At 48.0% G+C, this 15,290-nt stretch overlaps 1 protein-coding gene across 2 annotated transcripts in view; it reads right to left on the bottom strand.

Annotated features, from left to right (window-relative positions):
• The window catches only part of mmp11a (matrix metallopeptidase 11a), a 193,644-nt gene that overhangs the window by 110,407 nt on the left and 67,947 nt on the right, over nt 1-15,290 (bottom strand). For both annotated transcript variants that reach the window (XM_078226757.1, XM_078226758.1), the window contains exons 2-3: nt 13,125-13,387; nt 3,122-3,265 (exon numbers count right to left, since the gene is read on the bottom strand). In XM_078226757.1, the coding sequence (XP_078082883.1) occupies nt 3,122-3,265; nt 13,125-13,387 (407 nt within the window). The remainder of the gene's footprint in view (nt 1-3,121; nt 3,266-13,124; nt 13,388-15,290) is intronic.

The raw sequence follows: 15,290 nt of genomic DNA on the forward strand, positions 1-15,290 counted from the left end.
GAAATCCATTAAGCTGTCAATGGCAGCCTATTTCAAAGCAATGCACCACGAAATTGACAGAAGTCAAAGCTTTCCAATGGAACAGAGAGGGTTTCAAAGGTTTCAGCTTGCTGAGGAGGCTCAGACACTTAAAGTAAAAGCTGCGCAAATACATCGGGGCTGTGTGCACAGCTGTGGAGAAGGAGACCCCACCCCCCCACCCCCATTATGTATTTGACATCTCCTCTCTGTCAGAGCACTTCAAATCGTCTGCTCACACCTGCAGCCTCAGACAGAGAGAAAGGAAAATCCCTGGTGCGGAATAGAGAGCTGCAATGATTCAAAATTCTGTCAGCTGTGCAGGGGGCATGGGGATTAAAGTGACCTGGCCACCTCAAACTTTCACTGCTGACAGGCAGGAAAGAAGATGTTGACCACAGGGCTGCCTAAAATCACCATAAGAAGTTTAACAACACCAGGTTAAAGTCCAACAGGTTTATTTGGTAGCAAAAGCCACACAAGCTTTCGGAGCTCCAAGCCCCTTCTTCAGGTGAGTGGGAATTCTGTTCACAAACAGGGCATATAAAGACACACACTCAATTTACATGAATAATGGTTGGAATGCGAATACTTAAAGCTAATCAAGTCTTTAAGATACAAACAACAAGACAGGCTAAAAAGATGTGTATTGTCTCCAGACAAGATACCCCAGTCCAACGCCGGCATCTCCACATCATGACTAAAATCACCATGCCAGGGATGATCTTCAGGTCTGCCAGGGCTAGAAGGGGCAGACTAGCCGCAGGAGAGTGGCGAGGTCAACCCCTTGACCTCAGTCCAAGTCCAAGCAACCCAACAGGACACTTGGGGGACTCTTTGTCTGTAGCCTGGCACGGCAGAGGGGCCAATAACTACCAAACCTATCTCCTTGACCTCTCCCTCAGGGGCCCAAGGTGCTAGGCCAGGGTGCCTGGGGGCAGTGAACCATTGGCATTGCCAATGCATTTGGCCTGAAGGGGGGCCTGAGTAGGGGTCTAAGCAGAGGTAGAGGGGCTGAGTGGGAGATCTGAGGGGCTCTGAGTGGGATGAGTCTGAGGGGGAGGGGAGCTGAGGGAGGGTCATGTCAGGTCACCCTCATGCCTGTATGGTGAGGGCGGGGGGTTGTGATCCATTATTTGAATGCTGGGGAGGGATGAATGCCCCTCTTTGCTGGGGGGTTGGTGGTGTTTCCTGGACCCTTGAGGTCCAACACGCAGGGTTGATAGCCCGCCCAGTGCAGGTGGAGGGTGGGTGAAAGGTGGGGGGGGGTCCGGAGAATGGGCCATCAAACCTGTTTATTGTGTTAAAGCAGGTGGAGGCTGGGTGAATGGCGGGTCGTCTGGGGAATGGGCTGGCCATTAAGCCTGTTTATTGTCTTACAATTAGCAGGTCTGTATAATAATTAAGTTGCTGTCCGCTTTGGGCAGATATTTTCCAATCTGATGGAATATTCCCAGATCCAGCGAATTTTGGAAAACTAAAACCAAAACATCTCATTTGCTGCTTCTTTTAAGACTCTAAGATGAAATCCATCTGGACCTGGGGATGTGTCAGTCCATAACTCCTTACTGATTGTAATTTGCCTGAGCTCCCCCTGTTCTCCCATTTCCTAATTTACAGCTATTTCTGGGATATTGCTCGTGCCCTTTATGGCAGTGCTGGGCAATTTGCGGCCTGGGGGCCACATGTGGCCCCTCTGGTTTCTGAATGCCACCCCACAGGACATTTTGTTGACTGTTGACCATGCGCAGGATTGCCACATTACACCGATTTCCATTTTTTTCCTCCCGGTGTGACTGAGGTGATTCGTACATAAAGCAAGGGTGAATGAAGTGAGGTGCATGCTGATTGTTCACAACATTGACTGTGAGAGCCGTGCAACTCTGTGTCCAAAGTGAAAATATTTACTTTTACCATTTGAAATTGATGACAGTTCTATTACTATACAAATTACTATACTCATAATGAAATATTCAGTGTGCATTAAATGTACTTAAGTCTTATTCGTGGGCTCCCAATTAGTGAACAAATCTGATTTCAATCTTGCAGCCCACTGAGATGAAGGAGGGTCACTCAGAGCCTAAGTTGCCCATCACTGCTCTTTGGTAAAATACCAGTTCAAATTCATCTGGCATCTTCTTATTTTCCATTATTAATTCCCCAGCTCACTTTCTATAAGACCAATACTCACTGTTAACTCTTTCTTATTTAAATATCAAATGAAACTTTTACTATCTGATTGTATATTTCTTGCTAGCTTCCTCTCATACTCTAATTTTCCCTCCTTCTTAATCTTTTAATCACTCTGCTTTTTTAGTATTCTGTCTGTCCTTCTGACCTGCCATTCATCTTTGTGCTATTACAATGGGAGATACAATCTCTCTGGGAGATCCCATTTCAAGCTCCATGTAGAACCTTTGCCCATTAGCATATATTTGATGAAACTGTTCACATGACAATGCGCTAACACCCAGAAATGACAAAACAGGCCATTTGGCCAATCTAGTTTATTTTGGGCATGATTGGAAATCTGATTCTTGTGCTTGATGCAGGCATTGTACACATCTGGATCTACTGTCAGACCTGCTGTGATATTCCAACATTTTCTGTTTTGTGTTACCCAGGAGAACATTTCCTCCAGGGAACCTTTGAAATGGAATGAAAGCAGTGAAAATTCCCAGTGAGTAGTGGAGGGATGTGCAATCACAGAGGCACTGTGGGAATAGGAGTCAGCCACACAGGAGGGGATGTTATTAAAATGCCTGAGTGAGGGTCCGACAGTAACTGTAAGACCCCAATACAGGTAACAATGGGTAACAATGGGTAGAGCATGCTTCCCCCTGCCAGTATGAACCCACACATTAAAGGCTGGATTTGCTCTCTGCTCTCGTCCAATCGGATAGTTGCGTCCCAGCACTTGCTCAGTTGTGGCGTGAAGGTTTGGATGGACAGTTTCTCACCTGACACTGGTTCTGAGTCCGGGTTGAGAGGCCATTGATTGGTTGGGGGGGGGTGGTTGCGGTTGCATCTGTTCTGCTACAGGTAGATTATAATGAGGACTGTTAATCAGAGAGATGTCTCTCCCCTGTTCAGGAACTCTTACCGTGTAAACTCGATCATAATATCAGCCCGGGTGTCCTGCACCTCAGTAAATGTGAGGGGGGTGACGTCACTCCAGATTCTCACTGCTTCAGCAATGGTGTGTCTGACCTTGGCTTGGCTCAGCTGCCAAGGAAATCGTACGATTCTAGAAGAAAAACAAGTTATTGTCACAGGAGAAGTTCCAGATATGTGACAATGTTACTCCTTTATTTATCTCCATAAACTTCCAGCATTCACAAAGCTCCCAGGTTAGTTTGCTGGAATTTTAACTCAGAACAATTGTGCATTTATGTACGAGGGAGTTGGGGAGAATTAAGTTCAGCAATATTGTCAGTATGTTGGGAAGCCTGATTTAACTCAGAGCCATTTACCTGCTTGTTCATAATCCTCAGGGGACAGGACAGTTAGTAACTGATCCCTCAGAGGAAAGGACAGTTAACAACTGAACCCTCAGAGGAAAGGACAGTTAACAACTGATCCCTCAGAGGACAGGACAGTTAACAACTGATCCCTCAGAGGACAGGACAGTTAGTAACTGATCCCTCAGAGGACAGGACAGTTAGTAACTGATCCCTCAGAGGACAGGACAGTTAGTAACTGATCCCTCAGAGGACAGGACAATTAGTAACAGTCCCTCAGAGGACAGGACAGTTAGTAACTGATCCCTCAGAGGACAGGACAATTAGTAACAGTCCCTCAGAGGACAGGACAGTTAGTAACTGATCCCTCAGAGGATAGGACAGTTAGTCACTGATCCCTCAGAGGATAGGACAATTAGTAACAGTCCCTCAGAGGACAGGACAGTTAGTAACTGATCCCTCAGAGGACAGGACAATTAGTAACAGTCCCTCAGAGGACAGGACAGTTAGTAACAGTCCCTCAGAGGACAGGACAGTTAGTAACTGATCCCTCAGAGGATAGGACAATTAGTAACAGTCCCTCAGAGGACAGGACAGTTAGTCACTGATCCCTCAGAGGACAGGACAGTTAGTAACAGTCCCTCAGAGGACAGTTAGTCACTGATCCCTCAGAGGACAGTTAGTCACTGATCCCTCAGAGGACAGGACAGTTAGTAACAGTCCCTCAGAGGACAGAACAGTTCGTAACAGTCCCTCAGAGGACAGGACAGTTAGTAACAGTCGCTCAAAGGACAGGACAGTTAGTAACAGTCCCTCAGAAGACAGGACAGTTAGTAAGATTTCCACTCCATCTGACGAAGGAGCAGCGCTCCGAAAGCTTATGGTATTTGCTACCAAATAAACCTGTTGGACTTTAACCTGGTGTTGTGAGACTTCTTACTGTGTTCACCCCAGTCCAACGCCGGCATCTCCACGTCGATGGTAGGAAGCAGAGGGTGGTGGTCAAAGGTTGTTTCTCAGACTGAAGGCCTGTGACTAGTGGTGTGCGTGGGGAGGGGAGTGGTGGGGGCGGGGGGGGGGGGGGGGGGGGGGTCTGTGCTGGGACCCTTGTTTCAATTTTAGCAGCTGAGGTCCAACAGACAGAGAGAGAGCTGTCAGACCCCTGCTGCTGGAGCCAGCTTGAATCCCCCCTGCACCTCCAACAACTCACTGATCGCGAGCCCCACAATGAAAAGGCATCTAGTGTCCACTGCCTGCCTCCCCCGCCGCCCAGACCGATCGTGCCCCCATACTCCTGATCTAAACGTTTAAGTTAAAGTTTATCTATTAGTGTCACAATTAGGCTTACATTAACACTGCAATGAAGTTACTGTGAAAATCCTCTAGTCACCACACTCCGGCGCCTATTCAGGTACACTGAGGGAGAATTTAGCACGGCCAATGCACTTAACCATGGAGTGTGGAAAGAAACCGGAACACCTGAAGGAAACCCACGCAGACACAGGGAGAACGTGCAAACTCCACACAGACAGTGACCCAACCCGGAAATCGAACCCAGGTCCCTGGCACTGTGAAGCAGCAGTGCTAACCACTGTGTCACCATGCTGCCCACAACTGCAGAGTGGCAGCGGGCCCCCTCTCCCTCCCTGATCCAATCTCAGGCAGAGTGCGCAGTGGGCCCCCTCCTCCCCGATGGGGCCACTTCTTCAGGCCCCACCCCTTCAGATCCCTCCCCATAGGCCCCACCCCTGGCACTGCCCAGTGGGGGCACTGTCCCTTGCCCTCGGCCTCCCGGAGGGTCTCAATGGCCTCTGGTTCCACCAGCAAGGCCAACATGACTGTTCCCCATTTATGAGGAGCAGGTGTTTCCCTCACCAGAGAGTACCTCTCCCGGTGAGGCCACAAAGGCAAGCGAGGCCGGGCTCACTAATCAGATGGAAATGAGCGTTTCCATACATGTGAATAAATTATTCAGCCTCTCGCCCATTTCCAGTGAGGTGCTCACCTCGCCAGAAATCCAGCTCTCGTAAAATCGTGAGAGCCGACAAGTGGAGCATGGCCCATCGACGGGCGGTGGGAGAGGCTGGTAAAACTCCACCCTATGGGTGGGATTTTCTGGCCACACTCACCCCAATGACGGAAAATCCTGCCCAAGGTCAATGGATCTTTGCATGATTCAAGTCCCACCCACTACGATTCCCATGGTGAGTACGACAGGAAAATTCCACCACTATGTCTCTAATGAGAACTACTGAGCATGTGCATAAGGAACTGTGTCTCGGTAATGTCACTCATTGAGAATAACTCTAGATTTTAAATTGAGCCTCTCTCCCTCCCTCGGACAGCTTCCCTCCCTCCCTCAGACAGCCTCCCTCCCTCCCTCCCTCCCTCGGACAGCCTCCCTCCCTCCCTCGGACAGCCTCCCTCCCTTCCTCGGACAGCCTCCCTCCCTCGGACAGCCCCCCTCCCTCCCTCCCTCAGACAGCCTCCCTCCCTCCCTCCCTCGGACAGCCTCCCTCCCTCCTCGGTCAGCCTCCCTCCCTCCGTTCTTCCCTCTGACAGCCTCCCTCCCTCCCTCGGATAGCTCTGCCCTGATGCATTTTGCAACTGGATTTGAGTCATGGGCTGATGTATTTTGACTCCGCAATGAGTCCAGTACAGTTACAACACTGGCATCTACCCGCCAATGTAGAAAATTGCCCGGGTATGTCCTGTACACAAAAAGCAGGACAAATCCAACCCGGCCAATTACCGCCCAATTAGTCTACTCTCGATCATCAGTAAAGTGATGGAAGGGGTCATCAACAGTGCTATCAAGCAGCACCTGCTCAGCAATAACCTGCTCAGCGATGCCCAGTTTGGGTTTCGCCAGGGTCACTCAGCTCCGGACCTGATTACAGCCTTGGTTCAAATGTGGACAAAGGAGCTGAATTCCAGAGGTGAGGGGACAGTGACTGCCCTTGACATCAAGGCAACATTCGACCGAGTGTGGCATCAAGGAGCCCTAGCAAAACTGAAATCAGTGGGAATTAGGGGAAAAATGTTCCACTGGTTGGAATCATACCTGGCACAAAGGAAGATCCTTGTGGTGGTTAGAGATCAATCATTTAAATCCTGGGACATCATTACAGGAGTTTCCTCAGGGTATAGCCCTAGGCCCAACCATCTTCAGCTGCTTCATATGGTCAGAAGTGGGAATGTTTGTTGATGATTGCACAATGTTCAGCATAATTCGCAACTCCTCAGATATTGAAGCAGAACGTTTATTAGCAGAGTATTTGGAATACAGTGGCAGAAGCGGAAATCATGCTTGAGAAATCTACTGAATTCTTCGAGGATTAACCAGTAGAGTTGATGATGGGGAGCCAGTGGATGTGGTTTATTCAGAAGGTTTTCGACAAAGTCCCACATTTTTTCACACAGAAGGTGATGAGTGTCTGGAAGAAGCTGCCAGAGGCAGAAGTAAAGTCGGTTATAATTTTGTCTTTTAAAAAGCATTTAAACAGTTACAGGGTAAGATTGGTATGGAGGGATATGGGCCAAACATGGGCAATTGGGACTAGCTTAATGGTAAAAACAGGGCGGCATGGACAACTTGGGCCGAAGGGCCGTTTCCATGCTGTAAACCTCTATGACTCTATAAGAAATTAGTGTGTAAGATTAAAGCACATGGGATTGGGGTTATATATGGAGATGGTTGGCCGACAGTAAGCAAAGAACATAGAAACATAGAAAAACTACAGCACAAAACAGGCCCTTCGGCCCACAAGTTGTGCCGAACATATCCCTACCTTTTAGGACTACAAAGAACAAAGAACAGTACAGCACAGGAAACAGGCCCTTCGGCCCTCCAAGCCTGTGCCGCTCCTTGGTCCAACTAGACCAATTGTTTGTATCCCTCCATTCCCAGGCTGCTCATGTGACTATCCAGGTAAGTCTTAAACGATGTCAGCGTGCCTGCCTCCACCACCCTACTTGGCAGCGCATTCCAGGCCCCCACCACCCTCTGTGTAAAAAACATCCCTCTGATGTCGGAGTTATACTTCGCCCCTCTCACCTTGAGCCCGTGACCCCTCGTGATCGTCACCTCCGACCTGGGAAAAAGCTTCCCACTGTTCACCCTATCTATACCCTTCATAATCTTGTACACCTCTATTAGATCTCCCCTCATTCTCCGTCTTTCCAAGGAGAACAACCCCAGTCTACCCAATCTCTCCTCATAGCTAAGACCCTCCATACCAGGCAACATCCTGGTAAACCTTCTCTGCACTCTCTCCACGTCCTTCTGGTAGTGCGGCGACCAGAACTGGACGCAGTACTCCAAATGTGGCCTAACCAGTGTTCTATACAGCTGCATCATCAGACTCCAGCTTTTATACTCTATACCCCGTCCTATAAAGGCAAGCATACCATATGCCTTCTTCACCACCCTCTCCACCTGTGTTGCCACCTTCAAGGATTTGTGGACTTGCACACCTAGGTCCCTCTGTGTTTCTATACTCCTGATGACTCTGCCATTTATTGTATAACTCCTCCCGACATTATTTCTTCCAAAATGCATCACTTCGCATTTATCCAGATTAAACTCCATCTGCCACCTCTCCGCCCAATTTTCCAGCCTATCTATATCCTGCTGTATTGCCCGACAATGCTCTTCGCTATCCGCAATTCCAACCTATAACCCTCCATCCTATTAAGTCCCATGTACCCATCCAGGAGTCTCTTAAAAGACCCTATTGAGTTTGCCTCCACCACCACTGACGGCAGCCGATCCCACTCACCCACCACCCTCTGTGTGAAAAACTTCCCCCTAACATTTCCCCTGTACCTACCACCCAGCACCTTAAACCTGTGTCCTCTCGTAGCAGCCATTTCCACCCTGGGAAAAAGCCTCTGAAAGTCCACCCGATCTATGCCTCTCAACATCTTATATACCTCTATTAGATCTCCTCTCATCCTACGTCTCTCCAAGGAGAAAAGACCGAGCTCCCTCAGCCTATCCTCATAAGGCATGCCTCTCAATCCAGGCAACATCCTTGTAAATCTCCTCTGCACCCTTTCAATCATTTCCACATCCTTCCTGTAATAAGGCGACCAGAACTGAGCACAGTACTCCAAGTGGGGTCTGACGAGGGTCTTATATAGCTGCATCATTATCCCCGGACTCCTAAACTCAATCCCTCGATTGATAAAGGCCAGCACACCATACACCTTCTTAACCACCTCCTCCACCTGCGGGGCCGATTTTAGAGTCCTATGGACCCGGACCCCAAGGTCCTTCTCATCCTCTACAGTACTAAGAGTCTTTCCCTTTATATTGTACTCCTTCATCCCATTTGACCTGCCAAAATGGACCACTACGCATTTATCTGGGTTGAAGTCCATCTGCCACTTCTCCGCCCAGCCTTGCATCCTATCTATGCCCCTCTGTAACTTCTGATAACCCTCCAGTCTATCCACAACCCCACCAACCTTCGTGTCGTTGGCAAACTTACCAACCCGTCCCTCCACTTCCTCATCCAGGTCATTTATGAAAATGACAAACAGCAAGGGTCCCAGAACAGATCCCTGGGGCACACCACTGGTGACCGACCTCCATTTAGAAAAAGACCCATCTATACCCACCCTCTGCCTCCTTTGGGCAAGCCAGTTCTGGATCCACAGGGCTGATGATACAAAGATTGGAGGTGTAGTGGACAGTGAGGAAGGTTTTCAAAGCTTGCAGAGGGATTTGGACCAATTAGAAAAATGGGCTGAAAAATGGCAAATGGAATTTAACGCAGACAAGTGTGAGATATTGCACTTTGGAAGGACAAATCAAAGTAGAACGTACAGGGTAAATGGTAGGACTCTGAAGAGTGCAGTTGAACAGAGGGATCTGGGAATACAGGTACAGAATTCCCTAAAAGTGACGTCACAGGTGGATAGGGTCGTAAAGAGTGCCTTTGGTACATTGGCCTTTATAAATCGGAGTATCGAGTATAAAAGTTGGAGTGTTATGGTAAGGTTATATAAGGCATTGGTGAGGCCGAATTTGGAGTATTGTGTACAGTTTTGGTCACCTAGTTACAGGAAGGATGTAAATAAGATTGAAAGAGTGCAGAGAAGGTTCACAAGGATGTTGCCGGGACTTGAGAAGCTGAGTTAGAGAGAGAGATTGAATAGGTTGGGACTTTATTCCCTGGAGCGTAGAAGATTGAGGGGAGATTTGATAGAGGTGTATAAGATTTTGATGGGTATAGATAGAGTGAATGCAAGCAGGCTTTTTCCGCTGAGGCTAGAGGAGAAAAAAACCAGAGGGCATGGGTTAAGGGTGAAAGGAGAAAAGTTTAAAGGGAATATTAGGGGGGGCTTCTTCACGCAGAGAGTGGTGGGAGTGTGGAATGAGCTGCCGGATAAAGTGGTAAATGCGGGGTCACTTTTAACATTTAAGAAAAACTTGGACGGGTTCATGGATGAGAGGGGTGTGGAGGGATATGGTCCAAGTGCAGGTCAGTGGGACTAGGCATAAAATGGTTCGGCACAGACAAGAAGGGCCAAAAGGCCTGTTTCTGAGCTGTAATTTTCTATGGTTCTATGGTTCTATGGCAGCAGCCCCTTGGATCCCATGCCCTCTCACTTTTTCTAGAAGCCTTGCATGGGACCCTTATCGAACGCCTTGCTAAAATCCATATAAACCACATCTACCGCTGTCCCTTCGTCAATGTGTTTAGTCACATTTTCGAAGAACTCCACCAGGCTCGTAAGGCACGATCTGCCTTTGACAAAGCCGTGCTGAGTATTCTTGAGCATACTAAACCTCTCTAAATGCTCATAAATCTTGTCCCTCAGGATCTTCTCCATCAGCTTACCAACCACTGAGGTTAGACTCACCGGTCGGTAATTTCCTGGGCTATCCCTATTCCCCTTCCTGAAAATAGGAACCACATCTGCAATCCTCCAATCCTCCAGCACCTCTCCTGTCTCCATCGACGACGCAAAGATCATCGCCAGAGGCTCTGCAATCTCCTCCCTCGCCTCCCACAGTAACCTGGGGTACATCCCATCCGGACCCGGCGACTTATCTATCTTGATGCCATTCAAAGATTCCAGCACAACCTCTTTCTTAAAGTCCACATACTCAATCTTTTCAGTCCACCGCAAGCCCGCAGTACATCCACCCAGGTCCTTCTCCTCTGTGAAAACTGAGGCAAAATACTCATTAAGCACCTCTGCCATTTCTACTGGTTCCGTACAGATTTTCCCGCCTTCACCTTTTATAGGTCCTATTCCTTCACGTCTCATCCGTTTACTCTTCACATATTTATAGAACGCCTTAGGGTTCTCCTTAATCCTACCTGCCAAGGCCTTCTCGTGACCCCTTCTGGCTCTCCTAATTTCCTTCTTTAGTCCCTTCCTACAAGCCGTATACTCATCTAGATCCCTATCTTCGCCAAGCTCTCTGAACCTTTTGTATGCTTTCCTTTTCTTCTCGACTAGGTCTCGCACAAAGAGTAGGAATAAACGGGTCTTTTTACAAGTGGCAGGTGGTGACTAGTGGGGTACCACAGGGATCAATGCTGGGACCTCAGCTATTCACGATCTATGTATATTAATGATTCAGATGAGGGAACTAAATGCAATAACTCCAAATTATTTTTCTTAATTATTTATGGGATGTCGGCATCTCTGGCTAGGCCAGTATTTATTCCCCATCCCAAGTTGCCCTCGAGAAGGTGGTGGTGTTCCCATGTGTCTGCTGCCCATGTCCTTCCAGATGGAAGTGGTCATGGGTCTGGAAGGTGCTGTCGAAGGAACCTTGGTGAGTTCCTGCAGTGCATCTTGTAGATGGTACACACTACTGCTAATGTTCATTGGTGGTGGAAGGATTGAATTAGTTGTGGAAGGGGTAGCAATCAAGCAGGCTGCTTTGTCCTAAATGGTGTTGAGCTTCTCGAGTGTTGCTGGAGCTGCACCCATCCAGCCAGGTGGAGAGTATTCCATCAAACCCAATGCTGTGTAATGTCCCTTGGGACAGGGTACAGTGTAATCCTGTGTAATTCCCCTCAGGACAAGGTGCAGAGTAATCTGCATAAATACCCTTGGGACAGGGAACTGCATAATCCTGTGTATGTTGTCACAAAACAGGGTACAGAGTGATCCTGCCTTACAAATTTGGTGGAGTTTTTTGAGGAAGTGACAAAAACGGTTGATGAAGGAAGGGCCGTGGATGTCATCTATATGGATTTCAGTAAGGCATTTGACAAAGTCCCACATGGCAGGTTGGTTAAGAAGGTTAAGGCTCATGGGATACAAGGAGAAGTGGCTAGATGGGTGGAGAACTGGCTTGGCCATAGGAGACAGAGGGTAGTGGTCGAAGGGTCTTTTTCCGGCTGGAGGTCTGTGACCAGTGGTGTTCCGCAGGGCTCTGTACTGGGACCTCTGCTATTTGTGATATATATAAATGATTTGGAAGAAGGTGTAACTGGTGTAATCAGCAAGTTTGCGGATGACACGAAGATGGCTGGACTTGCGGATAGCGAAGAGCATTGTCGGGCAATACAGCAGGATATAGATAGGCTGGAAAATTGGGCGGAGAGGTGGCAGATGGAGTTTAATCTGGATAAATGCGAAGTGATGCATTTTGGAAGAAATAATGTAGGGAGGAGTTATACAATAAATGGCAGAGTCATCAGGAATATAGAAACACAGAGGGACCTAGGTGTGCAAGTCCACAAATCCTTGAAGGTGGCAACACAGGTGGAGAAGGTGGTGAAGAAGGCATATGGTATGCTTGCCTTTATAGGACGGGGTATAGAGTATAAAAGCTGGAGTCTGATGATGCAGCTGTATAGAACGCTGGTTAGGCCATATTTGGAGTACTGCGTCCAGTTCTGGTCGCCGCACTACCAGAAGGACGTGGAGGCGTTAGAGAGAGTGCAGAGAAGGTTTACCAGGATGTTGCCTGGTATGGAGGGTCTTAGCTATGAGGAGAGATTGGGTAAACTGGGGTTGTTCTCCCTGGAAAGACGGAGAATGAGGGGAGATCTAATAGAGGTATACAAGATTATGAAGGGGATAGATAGGGTGAACGGTGGGAAGCTTTTTCCCAGATCAGAAGTGACGTTCACGAGGGGTCACGGGCTCAAGGTGAGAGGGGCGAAGTATAACTCAGATATTAGAGGCATGTTTTTTACACAGAGGGTGGTGGGGGCCTGGAATGCGCTGCCAAGTAGGGTGGTGGAGGCAGGCACGCTGACATTGTTTAAGACTTACCTGGATAGTCACATGAGCAGCCTGGGAATGGAGGGATACAAATGATTGGTCTAGTTGGACCAAGGAGCGGCACAGGCTTGGAGGGCCGAAGGGCCTGTTTCCTGTGCTGTACTGTTCTTTGTTCTTTATTGCCCTCAGACTGTGTATAGCATAATCCGTATAGTTATGCCTCGGGACAGGGTACCACGTAATCTCGCATAATTCCCCTTGGGACAGGGTACAGCATAATCCAGTGTAACTCTGTGTAAATCCCCTCAGGACAGGGTGCTGCATAATCATGTGTAATTGCCCTCAGACTGTGTACAGCATAATCCTATATAATTCTCCTCAAGAGAGCATACTGCGTAGTCCCGTGTAATTGCCCTTGCTACCCTGAGAGGAATGTCCTACTTGTAGGTTAGATCGGTTTTGTTCCACCGTTCTCCTGCAATCACAAAGCGCCTCTTCCTTTTGGTGTTGTCGGGCTGGATATATTTCCCAGACAGTAGATCAGGAACGCCACAGCGGCGGTGGTTAAGGAGTGTCGAGGTAGGTCCAGCTCTGTTGTGGAATGCATGTTCTGTTGGCGGGAACAGATCCTTACGGAGGGGCGGAGGCTGCCATCTGTCAATCCTGCGTTTGGGAATGTAGAAATGCAGACCCAGGCGCCAGCCCTGCAATGTTAATTAACCCAGCATTAGTTGGACTTCTTGTGAAAGAAACTGTTTTAGCGGAAAGCGGTGGATTCCAGTTACTCAGAGAGAAATAAAGTTAACGGGATGCAATGCCCAAATTCGGAATTTCAAATTAATTTTATATTTTAAACTCCACAGTAAGGCTGGAAAAGATGGCCGCACAAGTACACTTGACATCTTTTGTGGATTAGAACCACTCTCCTGTCTCAAGGGGCAACAAAAAGAACACTCAGGACTGATGTGAGTTGATGCACTCCCCTGAAACCAATCAAATCGGCATTGTCTGATTGAATGGATCATTCTAAAACAATATTACTGATCATCCGACGGCCTAGTGGTGCTATCACTAGACAATTAATTCAGAAACTCAGCTAATGTTCTGGGGACCCGGGTTCAAATCCCGCCACAGCAGATGGTGGAATTTGAATTCAATAATAAATATCTGGAATTAAGAATCTACTGATGACCATAAAACCATTGTTGATTGTTGGAAAAACCCATCTGGTTCACTAATGTCCTTTAGGGAAGGAAACCTGCTGTCCTTACCTGGTATGGCCTACATGTGACTCCAGAGCCACAGCAATGTGGTTGACTCACAACTGCCCAAGGGCAACTCGGGATGGGCAATAAATGCTGGCCAGCCAATGATGCCCAAGTCTCACGAATGAATGAAACAAAACAGAGGTGTTACCCCACAATACAAAAAATATAATCATCATCCCATAATTTATGGAAAGTCACATGGTGAGGCAGCCATAGATCATAGAACAGTACAGCACAGAACAGGCCCTTCGGCCCACGATGTTGTGCCGAGCTTTATCTGAAACCAAGATCAAGCTATCCCACTCCCTATCATTCTGGTGTGCTCCATGTGCCTATCCAATAACCGCTTAAATGTTCCTAAAGTGTCTGACTCCACTATCACTGCAGGCAGTCCATTCCACACCCCAACCACTCTCTGCGTAAAGAACCTACCTCTGATATCCTTCCTATATCTCCCACCATGAACCCTATAGTTATGCCCCCTTGTAATAGCTCCATCCACCCAAGGAAATAGTCTTTGAACGTTCACTCTATCTATCCCCTTCATCATTTTATAAACCTCTATTAAGACTCCCCTCAGCCTCCTCCGCTCCAGAGAGAGCAGCCCTAGCTCCCTCAATCTTTCCTCATAAGACCTACCCTCCAAACCAGGCAGCATCCTGGTAAATCTCCTCAGCACTCTTTCCAGCGCTTCCACATCCTTCTTATAGTGAGGTGACCAGAACTGCACACAATATTCCAAATGTGATCTCACCAAGGTCCTGTACAGTTGCAGCATAACCCCACGGCTCTTAACCTCCAACCCCCTGTTAATAAGCCATGTTTTTAAAAGTTAACTAAGAGCTAGCAGTGTGGAAACAGTTCCACCAAGCCATTGAAGCCAGTCTATGAGCTAGACTCGGAAACAATCTACAGGACGGCAGGTAGCTCGAGTACATAACCTGTTCCAGTTAAAGCTCACCTGAAAACAACCTCCGAGAAATTCAACCATAAGCAACCTCCCACCCTGCTGTCAACACTTCCCATGACAAGACCTTCCCTTCAACTCTAAAGCAGCAGAACCATCCAAGATACCGCAGGTCTGCCAAACGGGAGAGCGGAGGTTGGAAACCTCAGACTGACTCTTATCTGTAATGGATCTTTGTGTGCAAATGTGTGTGTGAGAAGTGTGTGTCTGACACTGTTTAAGTTAGGGCATTTGTGTGAGAATAAATAACTGCCGATTGTCCCCCTCAAGGATCAATCTGCAATGTAAGGGTCACATGACCTGGGGAGCCAATCGGGGAGCAGGGTAGGGGAACACTCTGGTAAGGAGTGGTTTCTGTTCCAGAACCTGCTC

This window comes from Mustelus asterias, chromosome 13 (genome assembly GCF_964213995.1).
Source record: "Mustelus asterias chromosome 13, sMusAst1.hap1.1, whole genome shotgun sequence".
NCBI lineage: Eukaryota > Metazoa > Chordata > Chondrichthyes > Carcharhiniformes > Triakidae > Mustelus > Mustelus asterias.